This window comes from Amblyomma mixtum, chromosome 5 (assembly GCF_055824585.1).
Source record: "Amblyomma mixtum isolate Tamu chromosome 5, ASM5582458v1, whole genome shotgun sequence".
In the NCBI taxonomy this organism is placed as follows: Eukaryota; Metazoa; Arthropoda; class Arachnida; order Ixodida; family Ixodidae; genus Amblyomma; species Amblyomma mixtum.
The window spans coordinates 19,655,453-19,678,417 of record NC_143016.1 but is presented as its reverse complement, the minus strand read 5'-3'; the positions used below and the strand labels follow the sequence as shown (position 1 = coordinate 19,678,417).

The 22,965-nt window shown below is 43.8% G+C and overlaps 1 protein-coding gene across 4 annotated transcripts in view; it reads right to left on the bottom strand.

The window, feature by feature from the left end:
* Nedd4 (E3 ubiquitin-protein ligase Nedd4) overlaps nt 1-22,965 on the bottom strand; it is a 34,762-nt gene that overhangs the window by 9,392 nt on the left and 2,405 nt on the right. Inside the window, exons 3-16 of one of the 4 annotated variants that reach the window (XM_089543535.1) lie at nt 22,637-22,724; nt 19,728-19,766; nt 19,597-19,650; nt 19,242-19,423; nt 15,825-15,930; nt 14,795-15,003; nt 12,910-13,045; nt 11,776-11,880; nt 9,956-10,096; nt 7,516-7,611; nt 4,371-4,425; nt 3,729-3,787; nt 2,838-2,906; nt 534-763 (exon numbers count right to left, since the gene is read on the bottom strand). In XM_089543535.1, coding sequence (XP_089399661.1) covers nt 534-763; nt 2,838-2,906; nt 3,729-3,787; nt 4,371-4,425; nt 7,516-7,611; nt 9,956-10,096; nt 11,776-11,880; nt 12,910-13,045; nt 14,795-15,003; nt 15,825-15,930; nt 19,242-19,423; nt 19,597-19,650; nt 19,728-19,766; nt 22,637-22,724 — 1,569 coding nt within the window. The remainder of the gene's footprint in view (nt 1-533; nt 764-2,837; nt 2,907-3,728; nt 3,788-4,370; nt 4,426-7,515; nt 7,612-9,955; nt 10,097-11,775; nt 11,881-12,909; nt 13,046-14,794; nt 15,004-15,824; nt 15,931-19,241; nt 19,424-19,596; nt 19,651-19,727; nt 19,767-22,636; nt 22,725-22,965) is intronic. The other 3 variants (XM_089543536.1, XM_089543537.1, XM_089543538.1) reach the window with 3 other exon arrangements.

The window sequence follows — 22,965 nt, the reverse complement described above, 5'->3', positions numbered from 1 at the left end:
TTTTCTTAGCTCGGCTGCGCTAATGATCACTTCCTCGGAAGAACGGTAGGTAGCGCGAGAGCAAGGTTCTCAAAATCTCCGGGGCGCCCGTCACGCCGGAATCTGAAACAGCAGGACCTCGGGCAGTTCGGTTTGCTGCTAGTCAGTCAGGCCACGTGCAAGTGTGGAAGACAAATAGAGCGCCGCTTTTTCACTTTTGATCTCAATTTTCTTCTGACTGCTGGCCTTGTGGTTGCATTGTTATATATGTCTATTGCTTGCGTGCCCGCTACGATGCCATCCTGTGAGAAATTACAGAACCGTGTGGCGACGGGGCAGCATGCATCGACTTGTATTTGGAGTCAACATTTTTTTGGGGCCAGTAAGGGCTGCGAGTTTGCAGTCAACTGATCTTCAAAGTTGACTTATACACAACAATATACAGTAGTCCCCAAATAAAGCGGGTAAATGAAGGGTGGGGTTGGGGCACGCGTGGATATAGGTGCTCAGGGAACCCCAAAAAGCACCCCGCAGAACAAAGAGGAAACACTCACGCTGCGGAGTACTCAAAAAGGCCGTAGTATGGGTTGAACATTTCCCGAGACAACAGGTAAAAGAACTCTCGTGAGGCACCGCCATAGTCCAGAACTTCTTCGCCGTCAAACTCCACCCACAGCTTGGACCTCAGGCGATCAACACAGGTGACATTGCTTAGGATGCGGTATGAATCTTCCAGAATCCGAGCCCGTGACACCTTCAGCTCAAATTTGTTCGGAATGTTTCCCTGCAAGCAAGGCACGTCCAGCATACTGTGAAACTACATATTCAACAACCGAACCCCAAAAGATTAGAAACAAGGGCGTGCAGTTGTATCTGGTAATGAGTTTTTTTCCTGATCAGTTGCTTTATCCCTATGCGACAGGTCAGCCTCAGTTATGATACCAGAGCCAGCAAGTGACGTTGCTAGCCACCTACCAGCCACAAGTCGCACTTGGGAGCTACCAAAGATAAAGAAAAAAAGAATAAATAGGCAAATCACATAATAGTTACAAAACAGAGACCCCGAAAACTCATAGCATGTGCTAGAGTAACCAGCAGGCACAATGTCAAATAGCTGAGAACAAAGAGGCATGGCACACACAGGTCACTCTAACTAGGCACTCATCTGTTCTTTGCAAGTGCAGAAAACGAACCGCAAAAGTTTATAAATACCAGAAATATCCACACGAGTACTGCCTACTTCTCCTGACATGTCTAAATTTACGTGCAGTTGGACAGCCAACCTCATAAACATTGTTCCGGCACTTAACACAAAGCTCATAAAGTAAGTAAATTCTGGCAAGCTACAGTTATACACCTTTATCAGGCAGGCCACAGTAACGCCATGTCAGTCATACTTGGACACAGCCTGCCTTCGGGAGCCAGTCTGAATTAACCTGAGCGAAACCCATAGCATCCGAATTAGTGAGCGTCCGATGCCATAACCTAGCATGGACATTGGCCGTGACTGTGCCCGCAATTCGAATTATCTGGATTTCTGAATTAATGGGGGTTGAATTAATGAGCTTTTACTGTAATTGTAATTACTGAACAACTATGCAATCTAGCTTAAAATAAAATAAAGTTCTGCGATCAGCATAAAAAGTTCCATATCTGTGCCAAATTTGGTTACCTTTCACACATAAATAACAAAACATTTTAGGTTTGGTTTGGTTTGGTTTATTGGGGTTTAACGTCCCAAAGCGACTGAGGCTATAGAGGGACGCCGTAGTGGAGGGCTCCGGAAATTTCGACCACCTGGGGTTCTTTAACGTGCACTGACATCGCACAGCACACGGGCCTCTAGAATTTCGTCTTCATCGAAATTCGGCCGCCGTGGCCGGGATCGAACCCGCGTCTTTCGGGTCAGCAGCCAAGTGCCATAACCACTGCGCCACCGCGTCGGGGCACAAAAAATTTTAATCGCCGCATTCCCCCGCATAACACCAACTAGCACCACAAAGAATTCAAATGAGCAAAACTAAAAATCAAATATCTGTGTAAAATGTCCCACAATGGACTGTCAGTTGTAGTGAGTAAACTATTGTATCTTAAAGTGCTCCCAATGGACATTTTACCACTATAGCCTTTTGAATGAAGATGGTATATATTCGTGCAACTATGTGACCGTATGTATCCACGCAACTATATCCGGCAGACAGCAAGTATTTTGGTCTTATTTAATCACTTAGGTTAGTCCAATGCTTGCAACACAAGAAATTATGTTATCTTTTCTGTTTCCATGCGTGGTTTTCTGACTCAGTGGACTTTATGTTTGCAACTTTAGTCTTTCTACTGATGGCGCTTTAGTCAACTAGGAAATGTACTTTTGAGATCGAAGTATTATGGGACACGTGCTCCTGAAAAAAAGTTGCTTGCAGCTCTACCTCGCAACACACTCACGTGTTGCCAGCGGATAGAGCATATTTGTCCCCTCATACCTTGACATTACAGGCGAGTGGATTATGTGACTGTATCAAAAAATATTTTTTTTGCCGCACACTCGCATCCCATCAACTTTTGATCACAATAGTACACCAATAGGTTATGGTAGGCATTAAAAAAAAATTAATTCATTTCATCACTGCTTTCCCATGTATACTGGAATAGATAAATTCAGCTTGACTGTCATTGTGCAAACTACAAAGGGCACCAATAAATCTGAGCCATTGCATTTTGTATGAAAAGAAATTAAATTTCTTCGTCAGAGTTATCTTCCATGAACATTCGACGGTGGACGTACTTCAATCAACACATACAATGGAGTTTTGTTGCAGGCTAAAAAGAAGCATTTGAAAATACCGTTAACAGTAACTTACAGGTGGCTTTGGAAGCTTGGATTTCAGATATTCGTACTTCCGCTTGTAGTCCCTTGAATATGGCACAGCCTATCAAAGAAGGAAAAAGAAATAAAAAAAAGAGAGACCATACTGTCAGTCTGTATTACACATCACTGCTTTCTCGGTATAAATTATTCCTTTTATAGGTCACAAAAGTGGTTCTTATAAAGATCTCCACACAATATGGAAGACATAATACAGATAAGCATCACTGTTTACAACATAATACAGAACAATACCCACCACGCAGATGTGTACAGAGGAGATAGGACAAAACCCAGACAATTCTCAGCAGTGCTCAGGCATAGAGAACAAGAAGGAAGGGAAATGGGAACAGTACCATTGTAGCATTGTTTGTAGCCATGTCACAACCATTGGTTCTAGTGGCATAGAGAATGATGTAGCTCTAACAAACTGCACAACATGGTTGTGGTGTTCGCTTCCCTATACCCTTATAAGAAGGAAGATAATGTTATGCACTACACACATGAAAAGGTGGTACATATGCAAGAATGCAAAAACACCAATGAAATAAAATGACACAAAAGACTAGCAAAGAACACACATAAAACAGATGGGCACAATGCTACAAGTTGTGTTGTCCAACATGGGTTATGCATTTCCTTCACTTGCGCTGATCTTTCGAACCATTAAAATTCATTGATCACAATGAACCAATGAGCCAAAATCAAACTTTTAAGCAATAAGAAGGTAATGCTTGCATTCTACACAAGATTGTCTTACTTTCAAGCATTCAGCTTGAGCTTGCAAGGACGGACCATGCTGACAGCTCAAACTACGTAGAGTTTTGTCCTCGCACTATAGCAAGTACTAATAAGTAAGTAGTGGACAGGGTTTTGCTGTACTTACAGGGCCAGCAACATTTGGATTGTTGAAGCGAGGATCCTCCCACTGCGTTATCCTTGCGGCTAAAGAGAGAAACAGAAGAATTTTACAGCCAAAATGACACAGTGGTTGAACTGATGGTCCTCACGACACAAAACTGCTATGTACCACAAAATCGAAACTAATGGCTTTATGGACGTGGTTAAGGGTTATATGCTGAAGCAATAGGCCTCACTCAATAAAGAAGATACATGCAGATAACCTAAATTCTAACAATTATGAATAATTACAATTAGAAAAGACTCTTAGGAAACTAGAACCTTTTTGGGTGAACATACATATGTAATCAACAGCAAAACTAGTTCGTTGCATCACATGCTCAACCTTTGTGAAATGCTCCAGATTACTATGAGAAACACACAATTTTGAATTACGCAATGGCAATTCACTGTATTAGCCCTGTACACAGTCTACAGGGCCTCTAGTGAAATAAATTTGAGTCACTGCACAGATGAGAGATGAGTTATAAAGCTCTATTCAGCATTCTCAAGTATTTCTTTACCTTGGTCCCACCTTCAACATATAGTAGGTGAGACCGTAAAGTACCACATGGTAACCATTCTTGGCCATCCCAGGGTGAACAGTAGGAGGAAGGAAGACACTTACTGTGGTCAATGAAGAAAATGCGACCATCTGTATGAACACGTTCCTCCCAGCCATCCTAAAAAACAACAGAGACAAGTAACAGTGCCTTCAGAAATGGCAGAGTTCAGAAGGACCGCACTACAGCTACACAAAAGCTCTATGACAAGACATCACACAGTTTCCGTACTTTTCTGTGTGCGTAACTTCACCTCGCTGCTACGGCTAAAGTTATCTCCACAACTAAATACAGAGCAAGTGTCAGAGTTCAGCAAAAGATTCTTTTTTGTGAAGTGCACCCCTCCCACGCACTAAAAACTTAGATACTGTTGCAATCTTCACAGAACAATTAGCTGCCCCTGTGAATCGTCTTGTTAAAGGGACCCTGAAATGGTTTCTTCAATCATATTTTATTGCAACAACTCTGTAGAGGTGGTCTCTGCGAGTATTCTAGTCTGATTCAGAAAGCTGCGCGTGGAACCAATAATTTACAAACAATTTTTCAAACTTGCCGCTCACAGCCGATTAGGGCGACACCTCACCGCGCGTTTTTACCCGCCCCTACCACATGACGTAAACTGGGCAGCCTTGGCCATGGACTGGGCGACCCTTCTCATTGGCTCTGCCCATTGACGTCACGCGCAATTTTTGCAATATTTCATTTGAAACTGAGCACTGATGCTCCTTGAAATACTATTTTATTGATTGCTTATTATTTTTAAAAACACACGTATACAGAGGTAAGAATCCAGCGCATTTCTTGAAATTAAAGTGGTACTTCCGGTAAAGAAGGAAATCCGTCTGCTCACAAAAGCATGTGTTCTCGTCGAATCTTGGCGCCTGCCTTTGCGAATTTCCTAGCTGCGCAGACGAGTCGCTGCTATAGTGTACTAGAATTATATATATCGCTGCTGTCGTCGCCCTGTGGGTCTCAGTATGGCGTGTACTGAAAGGCTCGAAGCCCATCTCAGTGGTGGCTGCACGCAGCCGCGCTTCGAGCTCCGGATCCATGCCGTTCGAACAGCAATCAGGAGACACATGTGCGAAAACTTGGACGGCGTGCCGCACCGATCGTCATCAGAAAGACTGCCAGCTATACTCGAGCAGCTACAAAGCATGCCTGCTTATGTTGGGAGCTTTCGGCAACGGCACCGCTCGCGGGCTCTCCGAGCGACGAGCTCTGCTGCTGCCTGGCTGCCGTGGTCGTCGCTAGGCCTATAGCTCGTTTCGCGTCAAGCCGGAGCGGCCGGCGCTTCGGAAGTCGCCTGAGCTATAATAAAAGGCTTACTCTACACATCGCTTTACAGTCAACAGCATCATCTCACAGTAAAGTAATAGTATGGTCACTTTCCGCGACGCCTTCAGCCGCGAAGCGAGCGGGCGCCAGGCGAGCCGGACCCCAACGTCAGGCCAGCGGCAGCTCCAAGGCGTTTGTGGCCAGAAATTTGCTCGTATCACAGTTGTTACCTTTACCAGCAGCTCAGTATTGGTCAGCGATCCTCAAAAATGACACATTTTCCACATTTCTCGGCCTAGGGTTTATTATTTACGTCAAGAACACTCTTTAGCTAATTTTTTATGACGCCGGCAGACCTGATCCAGGCCGGTCGGCCGGCCGGCATGCTCGGCGTAGTACTTGACGTTCGCACAAGGAAATACAAAACAGCCATTCTACCAGAGATGATGCTTCCTAGATTCGAGCAACGACAACATGTCTGTTCAAAAGTGGATCTTTCGGCAACGACACCGACTGCGGCAACGCCGGGCGACGAACTGCGCGCTGGTCCCAGGCTGCCCTAGTCGTCGCTAGGCCTAATGGTTTCGCATCGAAGTCGCGGCTGACGGCGCTTCGGAAGTCGCTTGCGCTATATCAAAATGCCTACTCTTCACATCGCTTTACTGCGAACTCGTCCCATAATAGAATATATATTCGATTTCCACGACGCCTTCAGCAACGGAGCTAGCAGGCGGCAGGCGAAGCGCCGCAGCAGCACCAAAGCGGCTATGGGATGAAATTTGCTAGTATCGCATTCATCACTTTTACGATCAGCTCCGTATTGGCCAACGACCGTCAGAAGTGATGCATTTTTGACATGCATCTATCCCAGGGCTTGCTATAAACGTGAACAAACAATGCTAGCGCGTTTTTCACTCGCCGGCGGCCGGCATCAAGGCTGGCAGGCCGGCCCGGCGTGGCTCGGCCCCGAGCGCCCTGAGGAGCGCGCTGTAAGTACGTCATCACGACGCTGCCGCTCTCCGTGCTCGCTTTGGCTTCCGCTTCCCGTCGTTGCGTCTGCCGCGCGCGGCTCGTCGTTGACAGCTAGCAAGTTGCACGCAGGCGACGAGATGCGATCGGACGTTGCGACGCCATTCGCAACAGCGCACCACAGTGAATCGCACTCACTTTCGCACATGTGTCTACGACTACCGGAAGTAAACAAGCAGAGCGCCATTGCTTGACGTATGCATGGGCGGAGCATCGGCCCGTCTTTTCTTTTTTTTTTTCGGAGCGAGCCCCACGTGTATGAGTTGAGGGTGGTATGTGGGGGAGAGGAGGAACATCATTTTTAATCGGCGATATCTTCGGTGTTGATGGAGTTCGCTTAACAATTTTTGCGGTGCGGCGACAAGTGATGGAATACCGATCTCTCGTGGGCTTTTGCTAACCTTGGCAAAGAGCTTTTCAGGGTCCCTTTAACAGCCCCTCTTCACATTTACCTTACATGACCAGAATATTGAAATAAACACATATTTCTTGTGTGCCAAGTTTCTATAACATAAAAAAAAAGGGGGGGTCGTCACTGACACTTTTATGTTGCCCTATGCAATTTCTTATCGGCACTGCTATCCTTTGGAGACAACTACTTTACAAGTGATGCTCAGACAATGAACAACACATCGCACAATTTTCTTGCAACACAAAAGCAACTTTCATAACTTGCACAATGTAGCCACGATATTACTATTTCATGCGCCCGCCATACTTAGAGCTCATAAAAATAGCTGAAAAATAAAATGCACATTTCTGCTCTATAATAAATGCCGCAAGTATAAACAAAGGAAGAAGTAGAGACCAAGCAGTCGACAGAGAGACATTAGTGTCGTGCTGCTCAGATGCCCACGCCAACTTTGAGCTTCTTCTTAACTTTTAATCACAGCAAGCACTCACAGGTAGTGGTCCCAAGTCATCCATGGTGTTCTGCTGGCTGCCTGGAAGGCTGCCATGACGGGGCAGGTCACTCGGCTTGCCTGTTCTCGGATCCACCTAACATACAAACAAGCAAAGGGCAAAAAATGTCATCCAACGTGTGGTGCGTGTCTTCGACTCAGAGTAAATACAAGAGAATAAGCACTAGAGGGGGTCTTCCCAATGACGGCTTGATTGCACCCACAAAGATCTGTACCACCAACAGATCTTCACCTCAGCAGCCCTTACTATATCAATTGTTTGAACCACTCATAAATACACTTCCACTCGCAGCATAAGTTACCATGCGCAAACATTCAATGAGTAACACATCATATGAAGGACTGAGCTGTGTAAGCACAGCCACACAGCCAAGCTACTGTACTTCTGTCAAAGGTTATGTGCATGTAGCTGTGTTTCACTCCCTTCTTCATTCCTTCCCTCATTGCACAACAGTTGAGGTATCCACCAAGAGTGAGGCAGCTACTGCGCTTTTCCTTTTCGCATAACCAATTTGTATTTTTTACCACTATAAAACACCATCAATATAGAAAAATATCTGAGGCTAATATGTAGACATAGAAATTGGTTTCACCAGAGGTACCAAGCTACAATGCTGGAACAATGCATTGTAGCATATGCATATGGTTTGCCTCGGCAGAACTTGCTTTTGAAGATTCCAGGAAAAAAAAAGAAGCTTTGTAGCCTATCTAGTCATCGAGAGTAAGTGTAAACATGAAATGCATTGCAGGAAAGGCATAACACATTCTACAACTACTCATAGATGGCGGTAGTTACACTTCGGTTGCCGCCTTCACCCGTTACTGATCGTTGAGCTGGGCTGAGCGCTCGGTCCCCCTCAATGCTTGCTGCCATCAGCCACTTTTCTTCCAGTGCGACAGCACACAAGGCATCTTTCCCCATTTCTTGCGCTTTGCATGCTGCCATGCTCAGTCTTTTCTTTCTTTTTTCTTTTTTGCGCCGAGCAACATGCTCAGCGTCCATTGCTGCTTTTGCTGCTTGATGCACCACATCACCTGCCCACTCTTCTTCAGCCTTAGTGACACTTAGGCTGCACTCTCACCTATATGTGGGGTTACACAAAGCAGCCATTGGTGATGCAGGTGAACTTTTCAATTTCTAGACTCATCCGGCTTCACTGCATGGCCATGGCAGCAGCACTACTGCTGCTAAGCATTTGAAAGCATGGAAATAAATAGATGAAAAATGATAAAGACAATTAATTTTGAAAACATGTATCGTGGGAGGCTACCAATTAGAACATGCGACATGAGAGACTGCAGGGATGACGGAGAGGTCTAAGGCATTGGAAAATGAAGTTGCTCTCTTTGCACTGACACTTGCTCGAATCCTGATTGAGGCTATGGTATAGGAAGGTCTTTTTTTCCTGCTGGATACCATTCGGATGAAAAATTTCGGAATGTATCTAACAGTCTGAGTTCCAGCTTCATGTTCGACCTCAGGTTTGCCCTGGCTTCTGAATGAAGTTCACCTGAATTTCCCAATAATGAAAACTAAACGCATTTCATTAAAATAATTGTCACACTCTGGTTTCAAAAGCCTTGTTAAATTCACCTTCCTTTTGCCGTTTACTGATGGGCGATTGCTTACACTTCAACGTCTCGCAAGCTCTTAAAAATGGCCACATTACTAGCTACAAGACTGCCAAGCATTTCCTTGGCTTTTTTTAAAGGAATTCACTTGGAACACACTGTCAGTGTGCTGAGCATTAGCCACAACCATTCTAGGTTCAATGCCATTGCCAATACGATGATTTGCACTGTGACCAAAGAGCACGAAATATTTCGATTGCATTACTTCTGCCTCTTTGTCCCCAGCTAAATCCCTAACAAGAAATCTTGTAACAACCTTCCAAATCAAGGATTGCACTTACAAGTGGGGCCTGAAGCAGTAGGACTCCATCATCCATGATTTTGAGACAGTATTCATGTCTCTGCCAGTTCTCACATAATGCCACGAAAACATGCCCGCCACTGTCCACACTTTCCAGATAAAAATGGCAACCCAAAGTGCAGACAGGATAGTACTCTCCTTAATCGTACGTTGCAAAAGATGTCCATACTGTCTTATTCTCTCTCAGTGGTAGTGGTGGTACTGATGCTAAGGGCAGGTAGGATTTGCCTTACACTGATGATGGTGGCAATTGCTTGCTAGACAAAACATACATCCTGCCACTTATCCAGACGGCTAGAGCTTTCAAAAGAATTTTAGAAGTAGCCTTGCTCAGCATGCCTCTTAAAAAGCGGACCTTCAAGGAACACAACCTGAACGACGATGTCCAGTTTCACACTCCACCTCCTCAAATGTCGCACATTCGACCCAAGAACATGGGCACACTGAGACAGAATGCTGTACATTCCTCACAACTGCAAGAACTCACCCAGGTGGTAGTCTTGGTGTTGTGGTCAATGAAGAAGAGGCGACCGTTGGGGGCCACCTGCAGGGACCAGCCGGCTGGTAGGCCCTCGGGACTGGGTTGCGGTGCTGTGGTCAGCTGAGGTCGCACACTTGCTTCCATGGGCTGCAGGCAGGCAGCGTTCAATCAGCGAAAATTCTGTGTGCTAAAACCCTCTGGATCAGATGTGAGAAGATTCAAGGGCTGTCGCCTCTCCCGATGCTTAAAATTCTCATCCCAATGCCAAAAACACAGAAGACAAAATAAGGACTACAAGCACACAAAAACCCATGTTTATATATTTCTTTCAAATGCTGCCAAGCTTCAGCGGATCGCAGTTCCACTCAGGAAGACTTCCCTTTCTTTCTGTGTCAACAGCAACTCAAGCAAACAAGTGTCACTCAAAAAAAAAAAAAAAAACATTTGAAAGAAGCCAACAGTCACCGAAAACAAGAAAAGCATAAGGGAATGTATATCTTTTTAATTTTCTGTGTTTCTAGGCTAGCTGTAGCATCAAAAATGCCAGAACTGAGGCCCCCGTTAAAAGAAGAACAGGGAATTTAGGGGCTCGTTACGACACACATATGAAGAAAGCCAAAAACAACTGATACGAAGAAAAGTGAGGAAAAGTGTTGACAAATGGGAAATTAGTAGTGTAACAATGCTTTGGTTTGGTTGTCCTTCTCGACAGTAATGCTGGTGTTCAAATAAAAGAGGTGCTAGTCTAGTAATGGTATTGCTGGCATTTATTCGCCTTGTGCCTGACAGAAAAAAAAAGATATATAGAAATTGAGAGGTATGTGGCAGCTCAGCCATAACTGAAATCATTTCATATCATTGCTAAAAAGTGCAAACTGTTGCTTTAACAATTCAGTATTGCCGACAGGAACTAAACACGACATTTTCGCAAACAAAAATAGCTTCATGCAAATCAGTCCAGTGAACTTGCCATTAACACGACTGCAAAGCACTGTCGCCCTCAACCCTTTGAGGCTCTTTGTACACCACTGTGTACAAAGCAAACTGGCAGCTTTTTCTTAATGTGCTCCACACAGCAGTGATTGCTTTGTTCGAGGTGAATTAAGCATTTTTCAAGTAGCAAACATGATGGTTTTTTATGCCATATAGGTAACGCAATAAATAATATTTCGCTAAACAGTCAATGGAGTAGCAGTAGCATACCCAGCATTTTTTGGCACACAGATTTAGTAACCGATAATAACATCTTTTTTTTGTGTGTGTGTGATTTCTAGTGTAATGCACATTTGGAAAAAAAAAAACGATTCTACGATCCTTCGGATGTTTACTTTGAAGTCCTGGCATTTCCAGGTTGCTGTTTTCATCAATTAGGACACTGTATCAAATTCTACACATTGATGTAAAAAAATTAACTGCCAACATTTTATGCTGGAAAACTAAAAAATTACCTTTCTTCAGACGTGAATATACATCTTATGCGTAAAAATATTTGTTTTCGATTCTACGAAAACAAAAATTGGCACCTGAAAGGGTTAAAGCACAGATTCGCTACATTGAAAGACTAGAAAAAGAAAGATATGAAAGACCAAGTAACTTGAAAGGATCTTCCTCAAGCAACAAAAAGAAGACTCGCACGCAGGAGAATGGAGCAAACAAAACAGCTTACCATTAGCTAATGCAAAAGGAAAAATCATGCAGCCTTGCCATTTTCATGAGCAGTTCCGTTATTTGGCAATAGCGAAGAAGAGATCTGCTGCACACTAACAAAATGCATGCAGCATACCTGAACACGGTGATGTGAACAAAACATAGCAAAACCAACATACCAATGTAAAACGGCGCTGTGCATTGGCAGCAGGAGGTTGAGGAAGAGTGCCGTTCTGCTGTGCAATAGCCTCCACAACACTGCCCCTCTGCACAGGAGGCGCCGCCTAAAAGCACACCGACAATACAAAATGATCACATAAACATACCTCTGCTGTTATTTTGTAAAAACAGCTAGAGAGCTACACCAGAATGCTGTTACAAGCATATAAAGTAGATCCTCTTTAAACCCGCACATCATGAAATATCTGCTCGCCAAAAGTTTCTATGACGCACACTCCAACAGCTCCCTTGTGTTGCCCCTGCTTCACGTCACGAAAGGTTCTCGTTACGAAATTCAAATGTCTCGAATGCTGGCCTGAGAAAACCCGAAAAAAAAAAAAAAAGGCCATACCATGGACCATGCCACGAACCAACGAGCAGCTCTGCGCCAGCAAACCGCAATGCATGGCTCTTGTTGCTGCTCTTTACCGCTCTGCACTCCATGTAATTCCAGCCTACACTCCGTGCCTCCCTTCCCAGCTCAGTGGCGCCAACACATTGGCACCACTGCCTTCACTTAAAGCCAAACGTGCTCATTTTTTGCCACCCAAGTTCTTTCTGCTGCCACACTGCTATAGTGATTCCTTGTATTATTTATTTAAATGCTTGGTTCGCATAGTGCGAGTCTGGGCTGCAATATAAAGCTAGACAATCGGTTTAAACCTTCTCAAAAACACACTGAAAATTTTCGTACTTTGTTCATCTCAAAACTTCCATTTACATTGGAATTTCTCATCGTTTTTATGACACCACATTACCAATAGTTTATTGCATGTCTATATGCATGTACAAAAAATTTACTACTGCCAGTAACCAGTAAAGAAAATGTAAACCATTATCTAATGTCTATAACTAACTGTCCACTTTGCTCAGTCAAGCACGAAAACATGTAACTTATTAACTACATTGTGCAAACAAGACTGTCGATACCTACAGGACGAAAACAACAAAAAGAGAAAGTGAAGAGCTCTGTTGAAGTGCACAGAGATACTACAACTTGAGGCCAGACTGGGCTGGCATAAAGGTAAAGCAATATACTAATGCTATTAATGCTATCTTGTTGAGGCTTCTAAAAGACAAGGTGGAAAAATGACCTGCGGCTCTTCTGTGTGATTAGAGGCAGCCGAGTGGTCCGCTGTCTCATCAACGCTGATGTGGACTCTCCGCTGGAACTCCTGCGCCAAGTCCAGGCTTCGCTGGTGAGCTGCCGCTCCTTCTTCACCGTCACCCCTGCAGGCGTGTTGCACGAAGTATCAGTTACCAACGTAGTGCAGTGTTTTCTTAAAACAATGTGAGCTCTGCCTGTAGTTACTGTGCTAGGCAAGGTACACTAAAGCGAATTTCACTCATTACAGTCACCTTCACAGTCCGCTTGTGCAAATATTTGATAATTTCTAATATTCGGCTGAATGGCAAAGTATTCAGTACTTGACTCAATCCGAATGTTTTGTATTCAAAATTTCGAAGCAATCAGCTAAAAGCAACACTGTTCAGAGACGCAATTAAGATTAGCAGTCAAAGGTAAGCAGCCATCAAAGGCAATAAAACGGTGCAACTTCTGTGTCTTCCACTTACAAGCGGCACACTTGATTAAGCGGCAAAACAAACTGCCAATGGCCTTGTAGTCTTGAATCCCGGCACGACACACGCTCTGGAAATTACTGGAAGAACTGGATGCTTGTTCTCACACCATCTACTGCTCGTAAAGAAAGAGCGACTGCCAGTGAAACTAAGCCAGGTATTAGCATGCAGTTATAATTTTTGTTACCGGATCCAAATTCTATATGCATCGATTTCATTTTCTGATCGTCGCCGTGGGCTGACGTGAAGCTCAGAAAAGCGAAACCGAAACTATGCGGTCGGATAATTTTCGCGGACAGGGACGTCCGTTTCTTGCCCCGCCTGCCTTTACACGCAAGTCAGAAGTGCATAAGCAACTCTGCAGCATGCAATTTACACTTTAGCAGGGCTATTTTGACGATTGCTTGCCATGGCAGTCATACCTGAACGCGGCCGCTCTTCAGGAGGCCTGTCAAATTAACTGGTGCAAGGCCCGTAGTGTCCGAACTGGCGATCATCTGGCGCCACTGACTTACATGAGTTTTGGCTGGAACCATGTCAGCAGTTCTAATTACCCGGGTTTCCGAGTTAACAGGGATCAAATTAACGAGCTGTGCTGTATTCACACAAACTTACTCCATAGGTCACTTATTCAGCCTTCCATATGAGCTCCACAGCCTTCACCTATTCCTAAATTGCATGTACAAAGGAGACTGGCAATGCAAGAACTAGTGACTAGTGCCATAATGTGCAACATGTGTATACATTGTATTCCACAGAATAACACCCCTAATTTTTTTTTTTTTACTCATCGAGCTTGGCATTATTAGAGCCAGTTTTGCACAATAATATTCTTTTTCAAAAACTGCGCTTAAGCTGTTTTCCTACGTATCTCACTTCAGAGAGTTTTTGTTCAAAACAAGTTGTGGCAAAACTTTTCTCATGAAAATTCATTTCTCAGTGCAAAGTGACACCATCATATCACAAATGCCGTTGCTGACTACTTCAAGAGCACGGGAAGCACAAACAACTTATATGAAAGTACTTTTCTAAAGAAAAAAAAAAGGAATGCATGTTAAAAAGGAATGCATCAGAACTTACATAAAATGTACTAAAAATGATATAGCGATACTGAATTTTTTAAGTTTCAGAATCAAGTGAACAACGCATAATAGTCACCATAGTGTCTCCTTAGTGGCATAGCTATACAAACACTGGCTGCAAAAACCTGTGCCCATCTGCAATATGCGCCTTGTAATGGTCACAACGCACAAAAGTGGGGGAGGTGAGTAGATCTAAGGGAAATAAAATATACCAAAAAAATTCGACCCTAGTTTTTACCAGTAACAGCCCAGCCCTCCTATAAATTAGCCCAACAAAGGTGCCTGGAGCACAGGCACACCCAGAGAGAGGGCTCACCCCTGCACAGGGCGTTCCCACTGGGTGGTGCGTGCCACATGGTTGACATAGTAGATGCGTCCGCAGGCGTCTTCCCGTTCCTCCCAGCCGGCTGGCAGGGGCGATGGGGGTGTCTCCCCACCTGCAAACTCTGCTGGGCTGCTGCCGCCACCACCACCCCCCTGGGATGAGGGCGGCCCACCGTCCTCTGCGTCCACCACCTCCCAGCCCTGCGGAAGTTATCCAACAGGGTACTCAGTCACGCCACTGGCAGCATGCAACGAATAGAATGGACTTAGATAGCAACAAATTTCTTTACTTGTGTTCCTGTTGTATGAAACAGAGTACAATAAGCGACTTATTACCATTCTGATAATGCATATGAATGCTATACCACTGACAATAGCACCTAAAAAGCCTATTTGACTTTGGTGTCTAGGATTCCTATTGCTCAGAGAGCAGGGTGCAAAAAGAAGCTCAGCGTCATTTTGAAAGTGCTCATATATGTAGTACTTCTGACAATGGGTCCTCAAAAGGTCACTGGGCAAAGATGCAGGCCAGATGACGATTCAGTTAACCTCGAAAAGCTAATTTGGACGGCTGCCCGAGATTCCTTTTTTTTTTTTTTCAGAGGAGGTTCAGCTTTGAAAAGCACTGTCAGTTGGTCTCGTTTTCGAGGACTCCCAAGAACTTTTTCTAGGCACCAAAGCGGCACCAAAAAGAAAGAGGTAAAAAAAATAAAAGCCTTCCAATTGATAGCGTCGCCTGTCAAATCTGCTGCTATGCTAACTTATCTGTAATCGGCAGTCACAGCCAACAGCAGGCTCTCAATGACACCACAAGATCCAGCCAATTGCATTAAATTACTTCTCAAAAGTAATAGACCATAACATACTATTACACTCTGCGCACACACAATATCTGGGCACGAATAGGGCAGTAATTTGCACAGTGGGATTTTTTTATAAATCTGGCAGCCAGAGATGGGAAACCGTGTACTTGGTGCACATAATGATGAGCCTCTGTCATGCACCTCATGAGTTCAACGCACCTCGTCAGTCGAACTCTGGTTAGCATTCTCTGCTGCCTGCTGCTCCCCATCAGGCAGGAAGGCATGGTAGACCTGCAGGTGACCCTTGACCCGGGACTTGGCGCTGCTGGAGAGAAGGCAGGCTATCTCACAGGGGTGCAGCTACCAAAGCCTAGCATCCAGAGCAAGAAAAAGAGGACCTGACCACCACCTTTCAGTACCTACATGCTAGACATAGAATCCATGTACTAAGAATCTGTTCCACAGCATCAGTTGTTATAGCCAGATAGATCCATTTTGAAACAGTTGATTGTGTCTCAAACACTTTCCCTACTGACCCAGTACTGACCCAGTAAACACTTGGCCTACTGACCCACAATGTGCATTAAACCACTGAAATTTTGTGAAGTGGCATCTGCAAATTTGTTGGAATCAGGTGATAATATGTTACATGCCCAATCAAAAGTCATAATTACAGATTTTTACTCATCAACAAGAAACTAATCTGCAGTTATGTCGGGGGTCTCAGACTCATATGTCGGGGGTCTGAGACTCAGCAAAGCCTGAGACCCTATGCAAAACTGACCTGTGCAGGGTACATTCTTTACTACCACACGTCAACAGAGGAATTCCCTATAAGTAACAATATCATCTTCATCATTGGGCAACAAAGTGATAACCAGTTGCAGGTTGCCAGTTATTCAGGGATCTGCACAGCGTTTCATGTAGGTCACGAGGCATCACGCACTTTGGCAAGAATTCACGCCAGCAATGGGCCTACTTTGGAACTCATTGCATGACATCTGCCTGCTATTCAGATAATCATAAGATGCAGAAACAGCTCGCAATTTCTTGGCCCCTGTGAGCCTGAGTTTTTCATTATGGGTTTTAAGAATGATAAACATTGAGTTTCTGAAACATATGTAAACTTTTCATGACTGTCCTAGTTGTTAATGGCATCTTGGAATACAGGCTTCTTCGTTCTAGTAACTCCCCAATGCACCTGTGCCCTTCCTAACTAGATAATCTGGTAGGCAACCTGCAACTGGTTATCACTTTGTAGCTCAGTGATGAACACAATACTGTTCCTGTGTTGTTTGCAACTGATTCTTCAAACTGATTCTTCAAAGCTCACTTCATTATTAACCTGGGCACTTTAGATTTAAGGCACATGGTAACTAGCGCTAAAGACAAGGACATAAGAGAGTTGACACCTAGCGCTGGTGTCTAGTGGAGTCTAGCGTTCGTGGTGCCCATCGCTCTTCTGTCCTTGTCTTTAGCGCTAGTTACCATGTGCCTTCAATCTAAAGATCACGAACTAGCCCAGCTTTCTGCTTTAAAAAACCTGGGCACACAAAATGAAAGTGGTACTTGAAACAATCCTTCAACAACCTAGTACTGTGCCTGCAGGAACAACATATGCGGTACTCTCAGGATTAGAATAGCAGCACGTAACATGAAGTCGCAACGCTCTGTACATTACGTAGCACGCAGATGTGTTGTACAACAGCACGAAAACACATGGTGTCTGATCTACAGCCCTAATTACATTGGCTAGAACAGGATTGCAGAACATGGCAGAACAGGTTGGCACATGCAGACTTATTTAAAAACAGAACACTTGCAGAACACATGCTATGGTTCGAGCCAAGCTTAGCACAGTTGTCACCAGAGTTTGGCCCGGTACAGGTACTAGTGCAAGTAATATGAAAAGGAACAAGCGAGTGCATGTCACGTCATGTAACGGAGTGTCCATAGGGGTTCTGAAAACCTGGAGGCACATCGGTACAAGTTTTATGCAGGGTGTTTCCAATTTAAGAGAGCGCTGTTGTGGTGCTTCAGCAAGTGCCGCTATCTTGTTTTCCATAGCAAAGGTCACACACGCATGATAGGTCATGCCTCCAACAGCTGGTGCAAAGAGACATACGATGCTCACGTTATCTTTCATACCGCTCACACCTACAGCACTAAATTCCAAAGATGCCATTGTCTTACCTTGTTCCTGGTTCCAGCACTTTAATTTTCTCCTGTGACCTACTCGTACTGTAAGTGGTACTGAATAGCAGCTAGTTGTGACATGCACATCAGGAAGAGTGACTTTTTTCGGTTAAAGCCATTTTCAAACAATGAATTCGGTGAACTGTAATTGCTGTTTTTTGGTATAAACCAAAATGTCCTACCTCTAACCATTGTAATAGCGATAAGCTATTGAAATTTAGCATGCTACAGTGGAGGGTTCCAGGTTAGTTCCAGCCACCTGGTGTTATTTAATTTGCCCTGAAGTTTCAGTGCATCAGTGTTTCTGAATTTCACTTCCACTGGCCGAACAATCATAAATGTACACGTGTAATAAATACAGAACTGAGCGAAAACAATGCCAAGCACTTTCAGGGATGCAAGTTGGAACTGAAATACTAAATACAAATTTTTCCATCCCAAGAATGATGGTTAATAAAAACAATTAAAGTACTAGGTAAACGTAATGCAAAGCAACTGCAGTGGGAGCCCTTCGTGAACAGAATAAAGACAACTCGGCCCTCGCCTCATCATGGCAGTACAAAGGCGGCACAATTTCAATTATGTTACTAGGCTTTTCGCTGTTTGGTAATGCAAATATTTTTGCCTCACAGGCTCGTTGCAATGATGGAATACCACGGTTCATAACTGGCATAAAAAAAAATGGATTTTCCACCTGTTGCAGAAGTGAGCACAAGCTCAAGTTGGCAGGAAGTGAGGTTGTTTACGTAAACCTGGACCATATGAACTTTACCTGTTGTGCTTTGTACTCACTGCAAATATTCTTCTGTGAGGTTTTACATGTAAGCATGTTCATGTTGTACCTGTTGTCACGCATTTCCCCTCTTTTTCGTCTTCATCTTCGTAATATTTCACAATCTGCATCAAATATACCACTGCTATGTGTGGTTGTCCTTGTAGGTTACTGAAAAATCCAGTGCTGGCAACCTAAAGCCATCAACCACTAGTGACCAGAGACGAAACACAGAAGACAGGACGAACAAGAAAAAAGAAAAAGAACATTGTTAAGCAAATCAGGAACTTAGCACTATAGACACGGCCTGTCGCAGCTATTGGTGGTGACTCCATTAAAGTAGTTTCAAGCCGTTTTTCCAAGCACAAACATGCCCGCGAGACTGGAGAGATCACTAAACATGGCAGTTGTGCCCATTTCCTTCTGATCGCATCTCAAGCCACCATGACTATGTTTATGCTTACGACACTGCAAGCAGGTGTTGTCATGCATGCCATCCAAAAACCAACGGGCTCCCATTTTCTTGCATAGCCTCAGGGCAAGCAGACAGATGGTCTTTAGCAACTGCAGTGACCTTCCCAAGCAACGCAAAGCCTCTCTCGACGAGCGAGTAGTGAGATCGGCAGATGTAACGCAAGCAGCCTTGCCACCAGCCAGGCCCAGCTCACCTGCGTGGCCTCAGCAGGTAGTATTTGTGAGGGATGTGTCTGCCCGGTCGTTCCACGGGTATGGCCGCCAGGGGCAACTCCACCAGACCCAGGAAGTCATCGCGAGTCTGTGGCATTGCGCGCACACCAGACACTGTGACAGCAGCAGGCACACTGTTCGATCGCATTCCTCGCCATAAAGACTGTGGAGGATCCAAAACGCACAGGATGCATTGACAAGGCATCCGCCATCAGAGCGGAAGGAGAGAAAGAGGCCGCACGGCCAAGACCACCTACACCTACAGCGCACATAAAGACCACCGTGTGCGCTCATCGCTTTCACGATAATGGAGAACAATGGACCAGGGTAGCTCACCAGCCTGTTTTCATCAAAGACTTCCATAACTATCTTGTGTTCTTGGGGATCAACCTGGAACCAGAGTGCAAATGGCAAAGTAAAATCACAACGTCCCGCAGGCTTCCACAGCCAAAAGAGAGCAAGTTTACCTTGATCACAAACTCCTCGTCCCATTTCGGGTGCAGCGTCTAAAAGATGTGCAAAACAAAAGGGTGTTATACACTGTCAACAGCACTCTGGCGCAAATGCGAAACATACATCAGGCACATGCGGCAATACAGGCAATAGCAGACAACATGCTTCGACATATAAACATCACAACAATGACTGAGTACCCCCTCTATGAAAACAAGCATTCTGGTTTGATACCTGTCCAGAGCAATAAGCACAAAGTGTGTGACTAACGATATATGTCACAACACAAGGTTTCCCACAGGCACAGCATTTCATTCACCCAGTTAATTGTACATACTTCTGTGTGAGCCTCTGTTTTTTTTTATGCAATTTTATATTTGCAAACCCAAATTACAGAACACCTAGGACGGTCAGAAAACTAAGTGTTAAGTACAGTGCAGCAGTTGTTGAATGCCACAGCATAGACATTTTAAGTATCAACAGCAGTACTGCACCATCAATGCAGTTCAAGGAAAGAAATATGTGCCGAGAATGAATCTGTCATTAGTTCCCTTTTACTGCCATCAATGAATGCCCGAAAGAAACAGCCATGCCTACCCTGACACAGTCAGCACTACTTTCTTTAGTTATAAGTGCCAAAATGCACCAGCCATCTTCAAATATTCATCATTTGTGATGCTCATTATAGCTACAAAAGTTTAAAAAGTATCGTTATCTGCAATGCATTGCAATTACCTTCACATCAGTATTATTTATATAAAGAAGACTTTTTCTTGTGGTAACAATCTTGCAACACATAAGAGTGATAAAATAAACATGGAAAGAACTTTCAAGAGGCATGTATGCCAGCGAGGGCATTGCTTTTTTTTCTTCACTCTGGCAGTAAATGAACATTGAAGCAAAACTCTCTAACCCTTGTTTTACACCTGTTTCATCAACAGCCACAGACTGAGCTCAGCTGCTGTTTGAGTTGAATGATGCAACAGAAACCGCTTTTGCATCATAAAAACGTGATGGTCAAGACAGTCAGGTAAACAAAGAACTGCACCTGCCTTAACTTCAGCCGTGCACAAGCTTGCATTAGATATTTCATTCAGATGTTACACTTAGAATGCAGAGGAAATTTTCTTTACTCAGTGGTACTTTAGGAGTTAAGCAATAACGAACTAGTTTGAGAAGATTTTCAAAGAGCAAGCAGTTCACAACCTCACTGCCAACATGTGCTCCCTTTGTCAAATTATCAAGTCTGATGAAAAACAACACGCAAATGCTGCATGAAAAATCAGTCAAAGTGTCACTGGTCTAAATACGTATGGTATGGTATGCAGCGTTTAATGTTCTGAAGCTGCACCTGGGCTATGAGAGGCGCTCTAGTGGAGAGCTATCGATTAATTTCGACCACCTGGAGCTCTATTAGCCTGCACTGACATCACACAGCACACAGGCATTTTTGCATTTTGCTTCAATCGAAATGCTGCTGCCGTAGCTAGAATTCAATCACGCATCCTTGGGCTCAGCAACTGAGCACCACAGCCGCTAAGCTACCCCAGTGGGTTGGTTAAATACCTTTGTAACCCAATTTCACTTGTATGTGTATCTCTAGTGTGTCTTGCTGTAAGAGGAGTCGAGTACTTATACAAGAGAAGCAGAAGCTAAGGGAGCAAACTATTTTTGCATCCGGAAAGCCGTACAGAGGCTTCTGTGGACACTAAAATTTAAGCTCTCGTTTCTTGAGCTTCAAATGACTGAGATGCCACTGCTAATAACGAAACAAAACATTGAATTCCTCAACACACTGCAGCTTTTCCTAAATTATTTATTTACTTCCGGGTTTGCTAACATAGACTGGTCGCAGCTGTCTCTCCAAAGAAGATTGCCCAGCATGATGTCACAAGCCAGTGAGGACATGTCTGGTGCCGATCATGCAGCTTTACAGAATGGAGACATTTGACTATGCATATTCCCTCTGAATGCGCTTCCGAATAGCATGCTCGCCATGAACATTATCTCAAGAAACATCAGCGCGTGCCCTGTGACATCATGCTTTTGTCAACTACACTAGGTAGGACTGTTTCGGAAAGCTAATAACACTTAGAAATATCTTACTGCACAACATTAGACTGTCGTGATTCCCGATAGTGACTGCAATTAAAACAGTCCTTTTGCACCTGACCCTTTCAAACAGAGTTCTTTATTTAACCTGTGTTAACTTAGGTCAGTGCAATTAGAGAACAAAATACTGCGCTGAACATCAGTGAGACAGACACGACACTCATATGCTTTGCAAAAAAGTTACAGGGCAGTGTAGTTACATGGAATTTGATTACGTACACAGTTTTTTTATTTTTAGGCTGCACCACTTGAGGCCCTGTACAGAAATGCTGACACAGTTTACATCTCCGTACATGATGTAAAGGTGAAGGTTGATCTTTTAGTTAAATCATACCTGGAGTTGTCAAAAATTTTGGTGGTTTACTGAAGCACACAGCCCATTTAGTAATGATTGTACACGCAGTCTAGTAGTCAGATTTGTTTGTAGAAAATAGTCATGCATACCCATTTCCAGAATTACAATACCTTCTGTTACAGCAATGGTAGTCTGATAAAGATTGATCATAAAAGCGATGAAGAAACATTATGAATTTTTGTAATTTAAGAAAAACACCTGAAATCAATACAAAGTTTCATTTAAAAACTTTGATTTTATATGTCACTGAAATGCAATTTTTCAAATACTATGGAATATATTCCCTACTTTAATTTACTCCGGCCCACTAGGTAACAAATGACAGCATCTGTGCATGCTCTGCCATTTATTAGAATATTCAAGCTTGACTGCAAGGATGACATTTACTAATACGCCTTCAGCCAAGGCTTCCTTTGTGCAATTTTCTATGCTGCAGATTCCCAAAGATAAACTCACTTTCTTTTTAGTTTTCGTGTACAGTGAATCCAGAACTGTGTAACTGTCACCCCTAGCCTTGACGAGGTCGATCCGCACATAAGGGTCACTGAAAAAAAAAAAAAAAAAACAAGCTTTCAGCAGTATTAACATAACTTGTACCCTTGCAATACTCCGAGAACAGCTATAAAAAATTATGTGTATCCATTGCTAGGATATTTCTCACACTGTTTTGCAAGCACAAATGAATGCCTCAGGGAGTAGTTCAGTCTTTCTGTGCTCAGGGTGCACACTTGCAATGTAAGCACTCACCTATTCTTAGTGAAATGCAAAATGAGGATTGCATATGC